Source organism: Petaurus breviceps, unplaced genomic scaffold (genome assembly GCF_028583685.1).
Source record: "Petaurus breviceps papuanus isolate PSGF00001 unplaced genomic scaffold, PetGlider_PUasm1.0 103, whole genome shotgun sequence".
Lineage (NCBI taxonomy): Eukaryota > Metazoa > Chordata > Mammalia > Diprotodontia > Petauridae > Petaurus > Petaurus breviceps.
Window position 1 is genome coordinate 2,572,787 of NW_027185588.1, and position 18,366 is coordinate 2,591,152.

At 43.3% G+C, this 18,366-nt stretch overlaps 1 protein-coding gene across 1 annotated transcript; it reads right to left on the bottom strand.

Moving 5' to 3' along the window:
* Positions 1–299: 299 nt before the first annotated feature.
* On the bottom strand, positions 300–16,653 carry LOC138164545 (zinc finger protein 879-like). The gene is made up of 6 exons (XM_069092454.1): positions 16,493–16,653; positions 13,689–14,177; positions 12,630–12,718; positions 10,672–10,798; positions 10,058–10,153; positions 300–7,199 (listed from the first exon to the last, which is right to left on the bottom strand). Exons 2-6 carry the CDS (start codon positions 14,122–14,124, stop codon positions 5,659–5,661), a joined length of 2,289 nt encoding a protein of 762 aa, XP_068948555.1. The 5' UTR covers positions 14,125–14,177; positions 16,493–16,653; the 3' UTR covers positions 300–5,658.
* Positions 16,654–18,366: the final 1,713 nt, after the last annotated feature.

Consider the following 18,366-nt stretch of genomic DNA (forward strand, 5'->3'; position numbering starts at 1 on the left):
TGCTCCAGTTCCTTCCAGCCCCTCTACGCCTCCCTCTTCCCCTTCAAATTCTTCCTATTTCATGCCCACATTTCTCTTCCTGCTGCCAAAAGAGAAAGAGAAATGGAGAATAAAGTGGGAGGAGATGAGGACAGGAGATACATGCAGGGAGGACAGAGAAGTCACCAGAGTACAGAACTCTTTTCCGTCCCTAAATGATTAACCTGTTGACAACTGGGCACTGCATATGAAACTTAAGAAAGAAATCCTACCAGATCTCCTCATTTAAAATAGGTAAGAAGTGAGACAATAAGAACATCATCGTTACAACAAACATTTATTCAACTAAACATTACTTGTAATAAGTACAAGGCCTTGTATAAACTCTTCAGGGTTCAGCCAGTGGGAGATGACCGGAGGGATGCACCCCCCTCTCCTCCCACCCCTCCCCCTTACTCCTGTTAGGCAGGACCTGTGTTCCTGTCACCTGGAAAGCAGCACGTCTAGGACAGCCCAGACCATGTTCTGCTCTCTTTATCCTCCCATGCGGCATACCCAAAAAGCAGGTACCCACTGACTATCCCCAGAAACTTTTCTCCAAGGCATGGCCTCTGCAGCAGATGCTCACCAAACATCTGGGAGGACAAATAACGGGCACAAGCATCCAGGAGATCCACATCAGAAGGCCCAGGAAACAGAGATACCATGGCAGGCCAGGGCCCAAGGCTCCTCAGAATGAGGACTCAGGGCCCTGGGGCTGCTCAGTTTTAGGCCATGGGGTCAGGAGGAACTTGCTTAAAGGCACATATGCCTCAGGACAACCATGCCCTTTCACCCTACTCAAGACTGGGCTATTCCTACAGGGGAAAACAACAATTACTAAAGCTGACATCACAGTGTTTCACAACACAGAGAGCAGTTAGTTTATGCGTATTAGCCCACTTTATTATCAGTTAAACTATGACCTACCTTGTTGAGTGCCGCCCAACTAGGAAGTAGCAAAGCAGAGACTGGGGGGCCCCAAGTCCAGGGGCCAGCTGGGCCACGCCCCAGTGCCTCTGCATCAGGACTAGGATTCAGAGTTCAGAGCTTTAGTATTAGAAGGGAACTCAGAAGCCATCTGATCTGGCTGCTCATTTCACAGGTGGGGAATATGAAGCTAGGTTAGGGTCATGCCCCAAGTCTTGAACCTGGGTCCTGTGACTCCAAACCCAGCTCTCTTCCACTCTACCAGACTGCCCTTCCTGTGCAGAGTATTTGAAGAAAAAACAAAAAACAACAACAAAAAACATTACTTGTACTAAGACCCTGAATGAACTACAGGGTTCAGGCAGTGGGGCATAACCAGAGGGCTGCACTACCCTCCTTCCCACTTTCCTTACTGGTCTTAGTTAGGCAGGTGTTGCCTTTCCCATGCAACGATATTTGAAGGGGGAAAAGGCATAGTTCCTTTTAGACAAAGCAGAGCAAGCTCAGAAGATACATCAATAACGTCTCTGGATTATATAACAAGCCAATGGAAGTCAGAACAAATCTTCCAATGAGGGCCTTTAGGCACAAATTTGCTGCTAAGCACAATAGCTAACCACTACAACAGCAAAGTCAGGAACACAGAGTACAGAGAGCTGCTCTCTCAGAGAAAACAATATGAGCTTCCTATGCAGAGCTCTAGTTAAATTAAGGAATGATAAACCAGAATCTCAGCTTGCAAATGGGGCTGATGATTACACTAGGATCAGTAGCCTGATGAAGGCTCTCTGAGGATGGGGCCAGTCTAGACATGGGTGGGTACGGTTCAAGCGAACAGTTCTTGGACCTAAGGCAACTACAACTGGTCCAGGGCAGAAGCGCCCAAGTGAACAGAGGAAGAATCACATTCTCAGAGTCAGAAAGATGTATCTAGTCTAACCTACAAACTCTGAAGGGGATCCCCTCTACAGCATCTCCAACAAGCAGCCATGCAGCCTCTTCTAGAACATCTCCAGTGAGGAGGAATCCACTCTCACCCCAGGCAGCCCATTCTACATCTCACTGTTTGCAAGTTCTTCCTCACATGCAGCCTGAACGTCTCTCTAACTTACTCTCACTGCTCATTGTTCTGCCTTCTGCCTCCAACAAGCAGTGCTAAATTTCAGTCACGGAATCCAGGCCAGGGACACAAGAGAATGGGGCCAAAAGGTGTTTATGCATCAAAGCTGGCACTGGCTGTGTGCCCTAGCTGCCCAGTGCTGGCTCTGGCAGTCCCACCTTGGGCAATGTTTAAGTCTTAAAGGGTCAAATCCACCAGGAATGCTTGGGCTGTCCAGTCTTTAGTGAACACAACTCTAAGGAGACTCACAACTTCTGGACGAGGTATCAGAAAATGAAACGTGGAAGCAGGTGGAGCAAAGAAAATAAGAAAGGGGATCTCTGAGCAAAGGATGGACTGAAGGATGACAGAGAGTTGAGGAACCTTAGAGGTTCCTCTCATTTTCCAGGTGAGGAAACTGAGGCATTAAGTGACTTAGCTAAGGTCACATGACAGTGACGGAGCCCAGGACTTAAGCCCTGTTCTCAAACTCTATCCAGCACTCTTTCCATTGCCCCATCTTACCTGGCAAGGATTCCTGCTTCAGGACACAGCTGCCGCTTTGGGTAGATGATATCTGAGGTCTCTCTGGGATTCTAAAAGGGCATATCCCCTGAAGCCCAACACAAGATATCAGAAGAAATGCCACTAAAGAGATCCTGAAACCTCTTATTACTTACTTGATTCAGCCCTGATAGATTTCCTTCAATTGGGCAAAAGATGATAAAAACATTCCTTTCCAATATGGTCCATTTTGTAGATGCTCCCTTGCCCCATGACACCTGAACTCCAAGTCCCCACTGACTGGGGATAAAAGGGCCAAGGCTAGAGTTGCTCTAACCAATTAAAACCATCTTCTTAAAGAAAAAGTTTGAGTTGGACAGTTGAATTTCTACTGATTACATTCCTAGGGGCTCCTTACAAAAGGGTTTTGAAGGGATTTAAATGACTAGAATCGATGAGTAAGTCTTTGGAAGATGCCAGAACAAGCACTGCCCTAGACTTAGAGCTATGAGGAAAGTAAGGCACCAAAAGTCTGCCCTCCAGCAGTTTACCTTCTCTGAGGCAGGGTCTTATCTGCCTCTGTCTGGTAGAGACAATCTCCTTTGGTCATTACTGAAGTTTTCCAGGCTGGAAATTCAAAGCCATCTTCCTTCTACAGCTGGCATTTTTTTGCTTACACAACCTTTACAAAACTGGCTTGAAGAAGGTGTAGAAAGAATCACATTAGAGAATCTCAGAGCTGGGACAGTTTCTACCTGCTGCTCCTAATTCTGCTCTCTGGGACCAAGTAGAACAAGCTGGATCTCCCTTTCTGGCTCAAATACTTGACATGTCCCTTAACTAAGCTAAACACCATTCATTTCCTTCAATAGTTCTTCACGTGGCACATTCTCTGGTACCCTCAACATCCACATCAGATTCTTCTGTATGTGCTCCAATTTGCCAAAGTTGTTCCTAAAACTGACCCCAAAGTGAACACAGACCTTGAGATGGGTTCTGCCATGGCAGCAGTTAATAAGACTATAACTTCGCTCATTTAGGGTACTGTACCTCTCAATGTAGCTTAAGATCATGAATTAACCTAATAAATAGAGGAGAGAACATAAGAAGCAAAAAAGTTAAGATATAAGGGTGAATTTGGAATCAGTTGGGAATGATGTCTAAGTTACCCTAACAGCTACTTCAGCAATAGCAGAGATAACAGAAAGGGAGACAGGGACAGCTTAAGACCTAGAGAAACAAAAGGTTTGCTGGGGTTCTGAAATCAGCTTGATCTAGGGAGTTGAGTTTCAAAGAAAAACGGGTAGAGGTTTGTTTTTACAGGCTGAGGCAATTTGTTGTTACCAAAGCCATCCCCAGGGTATGATAAAGAGGTGGGAATAAAACCATGGGAAACAGTTGTCAACTATAATCCCACTGACTGTTTCTAAGTGAGGCAGTTACCATTTAACTACTCATCACCTCACCCCTGAGTTATTAGCCAATACCTGATCGGGGTTGATTTTAAGAGATGAATAACTGGCCCCTTGAGTAGGGGAGAGCTATAGAGTTGTCACCACATAAGGGTGCTCTGTAAACTGGAAAGTACTGGTACTACAATGGTGTTGTGATGGGGGAGAAGTACCTAATTACAAATCTGAAAAACAAAGGAACTAAAGCAAAGGAAACACTCTTGGAAAGAGACCATGGCTAAGGGAGAAAGGCAAAGATTGTGCCCCTCCTGGCCTCATGGCAATCACTTTTTCAACTAGCCTGGTGATGTTGGGAATTCCCTGCTCAGCAGAGACAGGGTATGGTGAAAGGAAGAGTGGATGTGAAGTCAGAGGGCCTGTATTTGAATCTTAACTCTGCTATTTATCACCTCCATGACCCTGAGTGGGTCATTTCCCTCTTCTGGATCTGTTCTATCACTAATAAGATGAGCTAGTTGGATTAGATGTTCTCGAAGGTCCCCCCACTCTAGATCTGTGATACTACAATGCTGCCAAAAATGTTCCCTTAGTTACTAAAACCTGATTCAAGATTAAGCAGAATAGGCCCCTGAGAAGAGAAGACAGGAGCAGACAAAAACAGGAAAAGAAATGGAGGGCCTGCCTCAGGGAAACCACCCATTTCCCCATGTGGCCCAAAGCTCCAACTCCAAAGAAGCAAAACTCTTGCTTTGGAAAGGCTGGGCTCAAGCACGGCTGAAATCTATGAGCCCCTTGGACCACAGCCTGGAGGCAATATCACCCAGTAGGTCATAGTTCAACCTCCAAGTAAAAGGCTGGAAAGTAAATTTTTGGAATGGAGTATTTCCATATTAAGATGCACTGAGGAAAGGGACGTCCTGATGGGAGAAGGCAGGAAAACTGTAATTCTAGAATGCAAAACATTGTAAAAGAAGACAGGGATGAGTATATGATACAGTGAAGGCCTCTGGGTAGTCAGAAGGCAGCACAGGCACTGGAATCCCTGGGTACAAAGAAGAGGATGCCAAGAAACGAAAGAAGGTATCTATCATAACTCCCACCACTGTCCTGGGAGGAAAAAGAAATGAGTTTTTTTAGCTCCAAAACGCTTTCTGTCTTCCTTACTCGTAAACTAGAGGATTCTGCCTCATCCTCTCCATCTCCTAGATCTAGGGCCAGGCCCCAGTTGAAAAAATTCTATCCACTCTTCACTAGCCCAACTAACACTAGGAACTAGTTTCAGGGTGAAATATACAAGAATCTGAAGACATTTCACAGTGATGTGCCCACAACTAGTTTGTGCACACCAAAAGTGACAGGGGTACTTTTAAAAAACGCATTTTCTTTAGCAGGACTTTCCTTTTATCCCTTTACTCACAGATACTGCCCCTAGAGTTGGAAACTTAATAAAGATTCCTTCTTCTGTTATTTTAGAAGACTTGGTACTTCTACTACTACAGATCTCCTAACAATGCTCCTTCCTGTCCAACTTAGACAAATCTGTGGCTTGAAAGTAGGTAGCATACTACAGGGAAGAGGGAAATCTCTCTCTCTCTCTCTCTAACTCCCAAAGAACAGATTGTGATCCGTTGACTCTGGAATATTTACTAAGTGACAAGTGTGACTGAAGTTCTTCCCAAGCATGATCCTACTCAGTTATTCTCCACTGTGAATTCTCTGATGCCTGAGAACAGCTGAACTACTCCTGAAGGCTTTCTTACACAGATCACATTTGTGGGGCTTCTCTCCAGTATGTATTCTCTGATGTTCGATAAGGCGAGTATTCTGATTGAAGGATATTCCACATTCATTACACTTATAAGGTTTCTTTCCAGTATGGATTTTCTGATGGTCAGTAAGGGATGAGTTCCGACCAAAGGCTTTCCCACATTCATCACACTTGAAAGGTTTCTCCCCACTATGGGTTTTCTGATGCCTTGTAAGGGATGAGTTACGACTGAAGGCCTTCCCACAGTCCTTACATTTAAAGGGTGTTTCCCCACTGTGGAATCTCAGATGTATGATAAGGGATGAGTTCTGACTGAATGCCTTCTCACACTGATTACATTTATAAGGTTTCTCTCCAGTATGAATTCGAAGATGTTGAGTAAGGGATGAGCTGTTGCTGAAAGCTTTCTCACAATGACTACATTTGTAGGGCTTCTCTCCAGTATGAACTCTCTGATGCTCATTGAGATGTGTTCTTTGAGTGAAGGCCTTGTCACATTTATTACACTTGTAGGGTTTCTCTCCAGTATGAATTCTTTTGTGTTCAGTTAGGCGTGTGCTCTGGTTGAAGGCCTTTTCACATATATTACACTTGAAGGTTCTTTCTCCAGTATGAATTCTCTGATGTTGAATAAGGGATGATTTGTGGCTGAAGTCTTTCTTACACACATCACATTTGAAGGGTTTCTCTCCAGTATGAGTCCTTTGATGTTCAGTAAGTAGTCCCCTCTGGGTAAAGGCCTTCTTACATTCATTACACTTGTAGGGTCTTCTTCCAGTATGAATTATTTGATGCTTAAAAAGGGATGAGTCCCGGATGAAAGCTTTATTACATTCATTACACTTAAAAGGTTTCTCTCCAGTATGAACTCTCTTATGTAGATTGAAAAATGAGCGCCGCCTAAAGCTCTTCTTACATTCATAACACTTGTAGGGTTTCTCCCCAGTATGGATTCTCAGATGTCGAGTAAGAGATGAATTGTAGATGAAAGTTTTCCCACATGCTTTACACTTGTAGCCTTTTTTTCCAGGAGGTATCCTACGAGACTTAAAAAGGTTTGAGTAGTAACTTCGGGTCTTTGGCCTTACCTTAAAATTAGGTTTCTTCTCTGGGGTCATCATTTTACTTCTAACTAGGTCTATATACTGTTTGAGGCTCATTTTGTGTTTAGTATATTTATGGAGATTTGTTCCTACAGGACCTTTCTTTTTTGTAACAAGGCCTGACCCTGGCCTGAAGTATTTCCTAAATATATTGCATCTAGGTCTTCTCACCTTAGAAGTTTTTTCCTGTTCTATTGTTACTTGACTAGATTTTCTTTCTTGGTTATCTTGCTGCTTTTCCAACCTGCCCTCCTCACATGTAGCGGCACTGGGACCATCTCTCGAGAGCCTTTCCTGAGATGAGTCTTTCAAATAAACACCTTGTTTTAGAGCTGATTCTTTTGTAACAAACCTGGTCTCCGAACCTGAAAAAAATAAAATATGTAAATGTCCCTCACACATTTTTGTGGAAGAAAAAGGAAACAATAATTCCTCATAATTTAGTATAGATACATTTCTGAGGGTCATGAGAACAATAAAACAATGGAAAAAAAGCTAACTAACTTCATGGCTAATTTCTAGGAGCTTGGACTTTTTCAGGCTCTGGGTTATTCTTTATCCTGCTTTTAAGAGAGCTGCAGTGTGAATTTCCTAGTGTGTTGGGGACAAGGACAAGAGCTTTGACTAATATCAGAAGCAGAAGCAGCACCCTTATCACTTTGGGAGAAAAAGTGGGAGAACAAAGCAGTACTCCTATGCAGACTTCTCCCCCTGAGTCTTTCTCTCCTTCCCCAGCTCCTCTAATAACTCTGTCTACCCTCAAACTTCTGAGCCATTCTCTGTTAATCTCTGGAAGGTCCCAATACCAAAAAGCTATGTTAAGTAACCTAGCAGTAAAGGCACAATGGCAAACACATTTAAAGGAAGTCAGACTAAGAATAATGCTAATTTGGGGTGGCTAGGTGGCACAGTAAATAGGACACAGGCCCTGGAATCAGGAGGATCTGAGTTCAAATCCAGCCTCAAACATTTAACACTTACTAGCCACGTGACCTTGGGAAAGTCACTTAACCCCAACTGCCCTGCCTTACGTCCTCCAAAAACAAAAAAAAGGAATAATAATGATAATTTACATTTATATTACAGCAATCTAGAATTGAAAACCCTTCATATAAATGATCACAACTGATCTCACAACTCTAAAGAGGGAAGCACAAATATTATTATCTCCTAGTTCTGAGTCCTAGTTCTACATTTATTGCTTTATGCAACCTTGGGCACATAATTGCACAAGACAGTTAAGAAATGTGTCAATAAAAAGAATGAAAGAAAATAGAAGATATTTGGAATGGACCGAATGAAGCAAATGTCTTTCTAAAAAATATACAGCAATATAGGGAACTGATTCAGATTTATAAGAGCCATTCCCTAATAAATAATAACCAAAGAATATTACTACCAGTTTTCAGAGAAAGAAATGAAGCTATCAAGAGCCATATAAAAATGCTTGGAGATTATTAGAGAATAATTAGAGAATTATTATGTATTATAAATTATAATTAGAGAATATTAATTATTAATAATTAGAGAAATGCACATTAAAACAACTATGAGGTTCCACCTCACACCCATCAATTGTCAAAGCTGACAAGAAAAGAAAATGACAAATACTGGAGGGGCTGTGGAAAAGTAGGTTGATACACTCACTGGTTGTATCTGTTTGATACAAAACTGGTTGAGCTGTTAATGAGTCCAGACATTCTAGAAAACAATTTGGAACTATGTGCAAAAAATTATTAAACTATGCATTCAGTGATACTATTACTAGGTCTGTACCCCAAAGAGATCAAAGAAAGAATAAATGGATCCCTATGTACAAAAATATTTAGAGCAGTTCTTTTCATGATGGCAAAAAAACTGCAAACTAAGATGGTGCCAAATGGCTGGACAAGTAATGGTAAATGAGTATGATATGCCATGAGTAGAATGAATACTACTGTTTTGAAAGAAATGAAGAAGGAAAGAGTTTCAGAGAAATCTGGGAAGACTTATATGAATTGATGAGGAGAGAAGTAAGCTGAACCAGGAGAACAATTTATAAAATAACAACAATATTGGAAAAACAAACAACTTTAAAAGACTTAAGATCTCTGATCAACACAATAACCAACCAGAGGACTCATAATGAAACATGCTACACACCTCCAGACAGAAAAGTGATAAGACTCAGAACACAGAATGAAGCATATTTTTTTAACATGGCCAATGTGGGAATTTCTTTTGCTTGACTATTATTTGTTATAAGGGCTTTTTCTTTCTTTTTCAGTGAGGGGAGCCAAAGTAGGAGGGAGAAATGGAAGATTTTGGTTCAATGAAAAAAATAAAATTTAATTTCAAGTTATTAAAAACTAAAAATACAATTAAAAAAATATAGGGCAGTTCAAAATACAGGGTGTCCCAAAAGTCTCAGGGCAGTTTTAAATTTTAATAACTTCAGAAGTACAAATATTATAAACTTTTTTTTAATTCTGAAAAGTTAATTATTTAAAATTTAAAATATGGATGTTTCTTATAAAAATCCCATATAACCATTGTCATGTGAAACATCAGTCTAGTTGAATTACAAATTTTGTAAAAACTTTCTTAGTTACTACTGACCAGACTGAAAGGATTGCATTTGTAATCCTAGTCTTAAAATCATCCAAAAAGTTACATTTTGGTTCATACATACATGATAGTTTTGACAAGATTTTCCCCCCAAGAAAAGGTCTAATGAATACAGATCAGGTGACTGAAGGGGCCAAGCAAGTATTTCTAATGTCTGAGAAAGCGTCGCCCTGAAATTGTCATAGATACCTGCATAATGACAGTGTATACCATCTTGTTAAAATTAAAATTCAAAATTCACAAAACTAAGTCTAAAAGAAATTTAATTAAAAGTCCAAATTATTTTCTGTGAGTTTAGTTCTAGCATGCTAGAAGCAGGAATTTCCATGGAGACAGTGTCCCTAAGGAAACAGAATGTGACAGAATCCAGAGTACCTGTGGAAGGGCTGGCTTCAAACAGAAGTGTTTCCTCTGAACCTAGAGCTACTTATGAGAGATAGGAGGAAAATACTGCACTGAGGTAAAGATAAGAACAGAGACAGGAGCTAATGCTGAACAGCCTGAGGCCTCCCTACTGCCTAACTGGCTTCGAGGAAAGGTGCCTGACCAACACTTCCCAACTGAGAAAGACCTGGGATTTTCTTTGCAATGACTCATGGGCCTAGTCCTCACTTACCTGCACCTGCACCTCTGGAGACATTCCTACTCCGCATCCATGGTGCTTCTCCTCTCTCCAACTGGGATATCAGTTCTGGCTTAGATGTAAGAAGTCCTGCTCATGGGGAAAGAAATGGGAAGGACACAAAGATCCATCTCAGATTGCAATCTTTGCCTCTTCCTCATCTGTTAAACAATCAAGAACATGCAAGGAACAGGAAGAGCAGAGGAAAGTATAAAGGAGTCCTGGAGGGACTCAGCATTAGGGCACCATAAAGAGAGGGGGGAAGGTGAGTAACAGGTAACAGAGTTCATCTGAAAGCAAATCAGCTTGTTTGTCCTCCTTATTAGGCCCTTCCTGGGAACACATTGTGTGTCACAACTTGGAGGAACACAAGATAGGAGAGACAGAGCCTCAGAAGCAGCACTATGAATCTGCCAGTCTGTAGTGCTTATGATAACTCCAAGTATCTTCACCCAGGAACAGGAGCAGAAGTATATTGTCTTGGTGCCCAAGAAATAAGGAAGATGCCTGTACATTGTGTTAGCCATCAGTTAATTGTTTCAGTGGCCCTACAGCCTTTAATAAGGGAGGATGCAGTGAGCAGAGTCACACAGGAAGACTGTCCTTACCCACAGAGACCATGTTCTCGTAGTTCTCCAGCATCACATCCCTGTACAGCTCCATCTGGGCTGGCTGCAAATGCCACCACTCCTTCCGACTGAACATTACAGTCACATCCTTAAATGTCACAGAGTCCTAAAACACCAAAAACATTCCCACTTATTCAAGAAGTAGCCTCTCCCTCTTTTGTGTTTTGTTTTGTCCCTTCTTTCTCACTGTTCAAGCCATTATAATCCTTCTTTACAACTTGACATGTTTAATGTGAAAGTATTTGTAAAACCTATATTTGATTGCATGCCGCCATGGGGAGGGTGGGGGAGAAAATTTGAAACTCAAAGGACTATGAAACTGAATATTGTAAACTAAAAGTAAATAAAATTTTTTTAATTAAAAAAAAAAAAAGAAGTAGCCTTTCCATAAGGACCTGAGACCCTCCAGAAGGTAATGCTATTAATAACTGGTTCTCACAGTATAAAGAAAGATTTCTAAGTATTTCAAGTCAAATGATGATCAACTCTCTACCATATATTCTTCTTTTTAGAAGGCATGGCCTCCATACAAACATCCAGGATTCTATGGGGCTGAGATGAGGTGAGCCTACAGGGTTGAAGACATGAAGCCATCCTTACTCTGGAAGTAGGGGAGAAAGACTAGGGGGACCCTATGCTTGACTGTTCCACTCTTTCCACCCAAAAAACTATCTGTTTCAGCTGGGACAGATATACAAATATTCCCACCTCAGTCTCTGCTCATGATTTTCTCCCCACGGAGAATTGCCTTCACCTTCATTTCCAACTAAATGGCTCTTACCCTTCCTTCAGATCAAGCTTAAAGTGTATCTGATACCTTGCCAATGGACTCAAATGGCTCCAGAGGAGAAAGTGAGGCTGGTCACTCTGCACAGCCCTTCCTTACTTGAATCCAATTCACTTTCTTTTTTTTTCTCTTTTTGGAGGGGGAAAGGTAGGGCAATTAGGGTTAAGTGACTTGCCCAAGGTCACACAGCTAGTTTGTGTTAAGTGTCTGAGGCTGGATTTGAACTCAGGTCCTCCTGACTCCAGGGCCGGTGCTCTATTCACTGCGCCATCTAGGCCCCCCCTCCCCACCCCAATTCACTTTCAAGTCATGGTATCACCTTCCTGATGCCATGGTCCTCTTTGAGGACAAAGGACAAACAACAACCACAGAGTCTGTCTCCTCCATTTGGTTTCCTGAATGTTCCAGCTCACACTCATCAGCCGGTTCTCAGCCCACACAGCCTTTATGGCCTGTACCAGCTCATTTCTACACTTAAAACAACGATATAGGGAAGTACTTGACTACGAAAAATACGTTCACCTGGTCTCTCCAATGAGAATTCGAGCTCCTTGATGGAATGACTATTTTTCTACTTTATTTTCTGTATCCCACAGCACCTTGCACAGTTCTATCAGAAGCCTGAATTACTTGTTGAATTCAATTCAACAAACACTTGTTAAATGCCGACTATAAGAAAGGCACTGTACTCATCAAAGACAATAAAAGTAAAACAGTCTCCACCCTCTTGGGGCTTATATTCACACTAAAAGAAGGAATGACCTTTAAGCAGGCAGGAAAAGGCCCTAAGGCAAGCCTAGATCACTCCACATAATAAGCATTATTTACTACAGTGGTGTCAAACCAATAACCCCTAACTTTCCTGTATGTACCAAAACAGACTTAAATGTAATTAGGAAATATTTAGCAAAATAAATAAAAATACAATAGAACATAGATCATGTTAACATGTGGTTTTCTAAATCAATCTCTGGCCCACAGGAATCCTTATATATGGTTTAGTGGCCCCGATTCTATTTGAATTTGACACGAGTGATCTACTAGTATGACCCAATGCCTTAATTCTAGGACAAGGAAAGGAAATAAATCTTCACCTGAAGAATGTAGGTTCTGCATGGCATGTCAGCAAAGAACAAAGGCTCCCACTAACCTGGGATTCATCTGGCGGGGGCCTAGAAGCCACTCCCTTTTCTGCAGAGCTCTGATTCTGGGAAACAGCAGAGTCCTGAGAAGGTAGAACTGTGGAAAGAACATGAAGCTATAAGGAAACCAAACTGGCCCTACAGATCCAAGGCTCATGAGACTAGAAATTCCCCTAAACACATTCTCTACAGAATAAGGACAGAAGTCATTTAGGAACAGTCCCCTCTTACCCCTAAAATTGAGGAGAGGAATAAAGGGAAGAAGGAGAAAGATAGGCTCCTAATTCTGACTCAGGGGTCATAGTGGGGTCCAAGGGACAGAGTTCTGCTCTAGGAATCAGGATGTGCACATTAAATTCACAGCTCTGTCTCTAAGTCACTCAGTAACATGAAAGTTGTAACTTAGCCTTTCTATAACACAATTACCACTTTTTTAAATAGAGAAAATATTTTCAGAATATTTCCTATGTTAGATAACATGATGAATCAATGCCCTGACCCAGCTAGGGAAAAGAACTTCACAGACAGTAAAATGAACATTTCCCATTAGAAAAGCAATATGGTTTGCTAAAAGAGTAATGATGGGAGGAAAGGGGCTCTTGACTCTGGTTTAACCAATCTGAAGAAATCATGTGACCATTTATGTGTTCTTTGATCCCTTCATTAGAAAATGAAGTTGACCATACATGACCTATCCATGAAGTTCTTTAGAGAGGTAGTATTACTGAGACCAGCTCTAAGAGTTTATGGGCATAACAGCATAAATCTTCTACATAAACCCACCACTGGTTTGTCCCTTTATCTCTTCACACAAAGGATAACCAGGAGAGAACCTTTCTACTTCCATGGTTTCCTTCCCTTCATGGGTTGCTATGCAAAGTGCAGCAGCAACTTGGGGAAGACTGGGGTCAACTAAGTGTTATGTGAGGCCTACACCTTCTCATTCACTGACCTCAAGGGCAACACCCTCTCCAAATGATCCTTTGCTCTATTCTGACTTCAAGGCCTAATTTCCTCTTATGCCCTGTGGAGAATTTCTTCTCCCTTCATGTTTCTGAGATTCTTACCATTGTCCTCAAACATCTGGCTCAAATCTTCCAAGAGGATCTCCACCTCCTCACTGTTTTCCGAAGGCTGTGACTTCACCCAAGTCATGATCTCTCTGGGCAAGACAATCACATATTGATCCAGCACCAGCATATCAAGAACATCCTCTTTGGCATGAGTCTCAGGATCCATCCACTGCATACAAAGTTCCCGGATTTGGCTCAACTCCTCCTCGTGGGGTGGAGCTACTCCTGGGCGCTGAAACCATCTCAAGTTCTGATGAGACACTGCAGGGGTATCTCTTCCTCGGCTGGTTTCTTGCTCCCTAGGGTCCTCTGCACTCGGGACCTTATCTTGTTCACATGGAGGCGTAATTTGAGGGCTTGGGCAAGTGGCCATTGCTTCATTCAAGTGTGCTGTCTCTCCAGCATCTCTCCCTTCCGCTGTGGTATTCATATCTGCATCTCCTTCAGACACAAGCTGAGCAGCACACGTTCTACTAACGCGAACTGTGGGGAGAAACACACAAGCCCACAGCAGTCAGTCAATATACATTCATTAAGTGTCTACTGTATACCAGGCACTGCGCTAAGTGCTGGGGACACAAAGAAAGGCAATAAACAGTCCCTGCTCTGGAGAAGCTCACAGTATAATAGGGAAGATGAGATGCAAACAACAAACAAGCTACATACAAGATAAATTGCAAATAATCAACAGAGGGAGGCACTGGCATTAAAAAAAGGGTCAAAAAAAGGCTTCCTGTAGAAGGTGAGATTTTAGCTAGGATTTGAAGGAAGTCAGAAAAGGGAGAAGCAGAAATGAGGAGAGTTCCAGGCATGGGGAACAGTCAGTGAAAATGCACAGAAGTGGGAGATGGAGAATCTAGTGCAAGGAACAGCAAGGAGACTAGTGTCACTGGATCACAGTCACAGGGACATAGTTCAACAAACTATGGTGTATGTACATGAAAGATACTACATCAAGGAAACATAGTAGAATGGGAAGAGTACTGGATTTGAAGTTAGAAGACTCAGGTGCATGTCCTAGCTCTGCTCCCCTCTCCACTGGTTATGTGACCATGGCATGTGCAGGCTCGTAAAAGCTTTAAAAAAACCCCAACATTTGAAAGGTTAATCATCTTGGATATGTCACATAACATGTCTGGGTCAGTTCCACCACTAATAAATAAGGAAGTTAGATTAGATGATCTCTGCAATCTCTTTCACTTCTAAATCCTCTGATCCTGTGACCTCTATCACATTGTGAAGGTGACTCTGGGTCCTGAGTCTGCTGTTATGTGCATGAAGAGGCATAATAAAGTAAGTCTAAATCTGGAGGGGCTGTTATTGTATCAGTGGGAAGAGGATCCGTATCAGTGAAATAATACACATAAAGAACTTCCCAACCTATACAGAATATACAGAAATGTTGATAAGGATAAGAATATAATAGTTATATAAGAAGTATATATAAGTATAGTATATATAGTATATATAAGTATAGTATATATAAGAATATAAGTTGATAAGAATATACAGAAATGATGATAAGGACAGACCAGTCCCTTTCTAGAATATTTCAAAATTTTCTATCTTAGTAGCAGCTTTCAGAGCTTACAATTACTTACAACTTGGCATAACCTCAGAGATACCAGGATCATCTCCCACTACAATGAGGAAAATTTCAATTGAGGAAATTCTTGATTTTTAAAAAAGAAAAAGAAACCTCTTGTTTCAGGTTCCATTCCAGGTCTCTTAAGTTCTACAGGGAAGCTTGTCCCCAGACCAAAGCATTTTGCCACAGTGGTAAATAAATCAATGAGGAAAAGGGAACACAACCAGATGCTCCAGTCTGTTTCCCAAACCATCAGCCCCACAGTTGCTGTCCCAAAGCAGAGGTCTCCTTCACCCCACCCTCCTTTTCCCTTCTAATGCCCCATTTCCCTACTTGGGCAGCTACTGGGTGTATTGCAAAGAGCACAGGACTTAGAATCAGAGGGTGCCACCTATTTTGGGGTTGCACTCAAAATTCCACCCTTTTCTGTCCTAAATCTACGATCCATAAAATAAAGCAATCCTTTACTTGCTTACTGACCCAGGGGCTGCTCACTCTCAATGTCTCCCATCCCAACCTTCACAGGTTCAAAGATAGACTGATTTAGGGCCAGAAAGGTCTGTAAGACGTCATCTAGTCCAGCTCAACCAGGCTTCCATAGCCCTGTCCGGTTCTTACACCAATGGCCAGGACCTCCTATGCACACCCACCCACCCCTCCCTCGGGTGTCCCTGCAGCAACACCGAAGGTGAAACCTTAAGACCCTCTGTCCCTCAATTAATACCGCAGTGCGGCTGCGCTCCCGTGTCCCGGCCCTGATGCTCTTTCCCAAGGCCCCAGGTCTGGACTCTTCCTCTGACACAGTGCCCCCCACCCACGTGACTCTCCCTCCTTTGTCCCCCAACAGCCCCTTGCCCTGATCCCTCAGGCCTCTTCTCCTTCCCTCTCCAGGCAAGGCCCAGCCCCATCTTCTCACCCTCTCCCCCCAGCATCCCACCCCTTAATGCCTCTCCCCAATGCCCCCGCCCCTTCACCCCGCCCCAGCGGTCCCCACTCGCAGACCCTTTAATGCTTCTCCCTCCCAGCACCCCCGCTCCCCATACCTCTCCCCCATCGGCCCCGCCCCTCACGCCTCTCCCCCAGCGGCCCCGCCTCTTGATGCTCCACAGGCCCCTCACTCCTTCGGCCTCAATGACTAAGAAGCCTCAGAGGCTGTCAGCCCCGCTCCCCAAATGTCGAGCCCCGATTTCTCCTCTAGGTGTCCAAGTACCTGGTGAAAAGGCCCTGCCTGGCTTGGCCACACGCGGAGCCACCTCCCTAACCTGCGACCCGGTCCCTAAATCTGTGCAATTCTAATGGCGACTAAAATCCGCGCGCATCCTTAGCCTGGAGACTGCGCCTGCGCCTGCGCGGAGTGACTTTTTTAAAAAAGAAACTACGTATCCCAGAATCCCCCAACACACAGCCTTCACATCCCAGAGGAGCGAGAGGATCTGATTGGTCGCCAGTAGTAATTTCCCTAGCCACCTCCCAGATTTAAGCGGGAGACCCGCAGTCGTCTAGGCGATTAAGTGTGCTAAACTGGACTCCATCGCATTCTTCCCTGCCTTTCGAAACTCTCAAATCTTTCATTTCCTGTGGCACCTAAGACTGGAAATAGCGATTTCATTGTTTTCAGGGTTTCGGTTGGCCTCGCCTATTCCAAGAAAAAGGCGGAACCCGGATGAGGAGACCAATCAACACCTCGGAAATGGGGGGGCGAGGTACTTAGAAGGGGTCCAGGGAACCAATCGCCACCTTTTGGCTGGAGGAGGAGCAACAGGGCCAATCAGAGGCGCGGGGGGGGGGGGGGAGAGGAGCGGGAGGAGGAACTAGTCAGCCGCAGGAGGCACGAGACGTGTCGGGGCTGAACATTAGAATTATCAATTAATGGTTTCACCTATCTAGTGCGGAACTTATTATCTTCCCCACCCCGCCAAATCCATCCCTTCTGTGCCCACGGGCGTCCTCCCGCTGACACGGAAGCTCGCAACGTCGTCATCCTCGACTCCTCTCTCTCTCTCTCTCTCTCTCTCTCTCTCTCTCTCTCTCCCCCCCTCTCTCTCGCTCTATATCTCACTCTGCCCTTTCCTCTCTCTCTCCCTCTTTCTCTCTCTCTCTCTCTCTCTCTCTCTCTCTCTCTCCCCCTCTCTCTCTCCCTCTCTCTCTCTCTCGCTCCTCCTCCCCCCGCTCCCGTCAATCACTTGCCATCCACATGCAGACCTTTCTCTTTGCACAGCATCTTACCCATAAGCCTCCTCTTCCCTCAGCTCACACTGGGACCACCCAGGTGCAGGCTTCCTAGCTCCTCATCCTCCCTTGCAGTGGGTCCCCCGGCCTTATGGATCCTCTCCTGCCCCAGACTCCCCTCCAGACTGCTGCCAAAGGGAGCGAGGGAGGAAGCGGGGCATTTTGGTTTTTTTTAAAAAACCACTGAAGCGGAATAACCAAAATGGAAGGATAGTTAGGAGAAATCTAGCTGACTCACGAGAGGAAAAAAGAGTGAGTAGAAATATGCAATCAGTTAAAAGCAGGAGAGAGGAAGAAATAAAGAAAACCTGAAAAAGGAACAACAAAGGAGAAGGAGGGATGGGGGTGAGGAGAAGAGAGCCAGTGGGCACAGGAATACCTTTGAAAAAAAGATGAAAGTAGCTGAAAGAACATAATACTGTGTTTACAGCAGAAGGGGGAGTGGGGAATCATAATTTTTAAATATGATAGAGACTGATGAAGGAAAATATAAACCTAATTCATTACTTTAAATGTGAATGGATTTTTAAAATCTAACAAAATGAAAAAGAGTGACAGATTGGGTTTTTACCAATCAAAACCCCATAATCTGTTGACTAAAAACTTCTTCACAGGCAACACTAATACACCTAAGAAAAGAAGGGAAATGATGGAATGGGGGAAAAATCTGTATCAAATTTCTCTTCATTTTTGTGTTGAGCTTTTCCATCTATCCTGGAGATGAACCTGAACTGTCTTGATTTATCTCCAGTACTTGCCACAGTAGGCACTTAATAAATGCTTTTTTCACTCATTAGTTTGTGATTTTGAGCATTTTCAGTATGGTTACATTATTTTCCTAACATTGAGTCTATT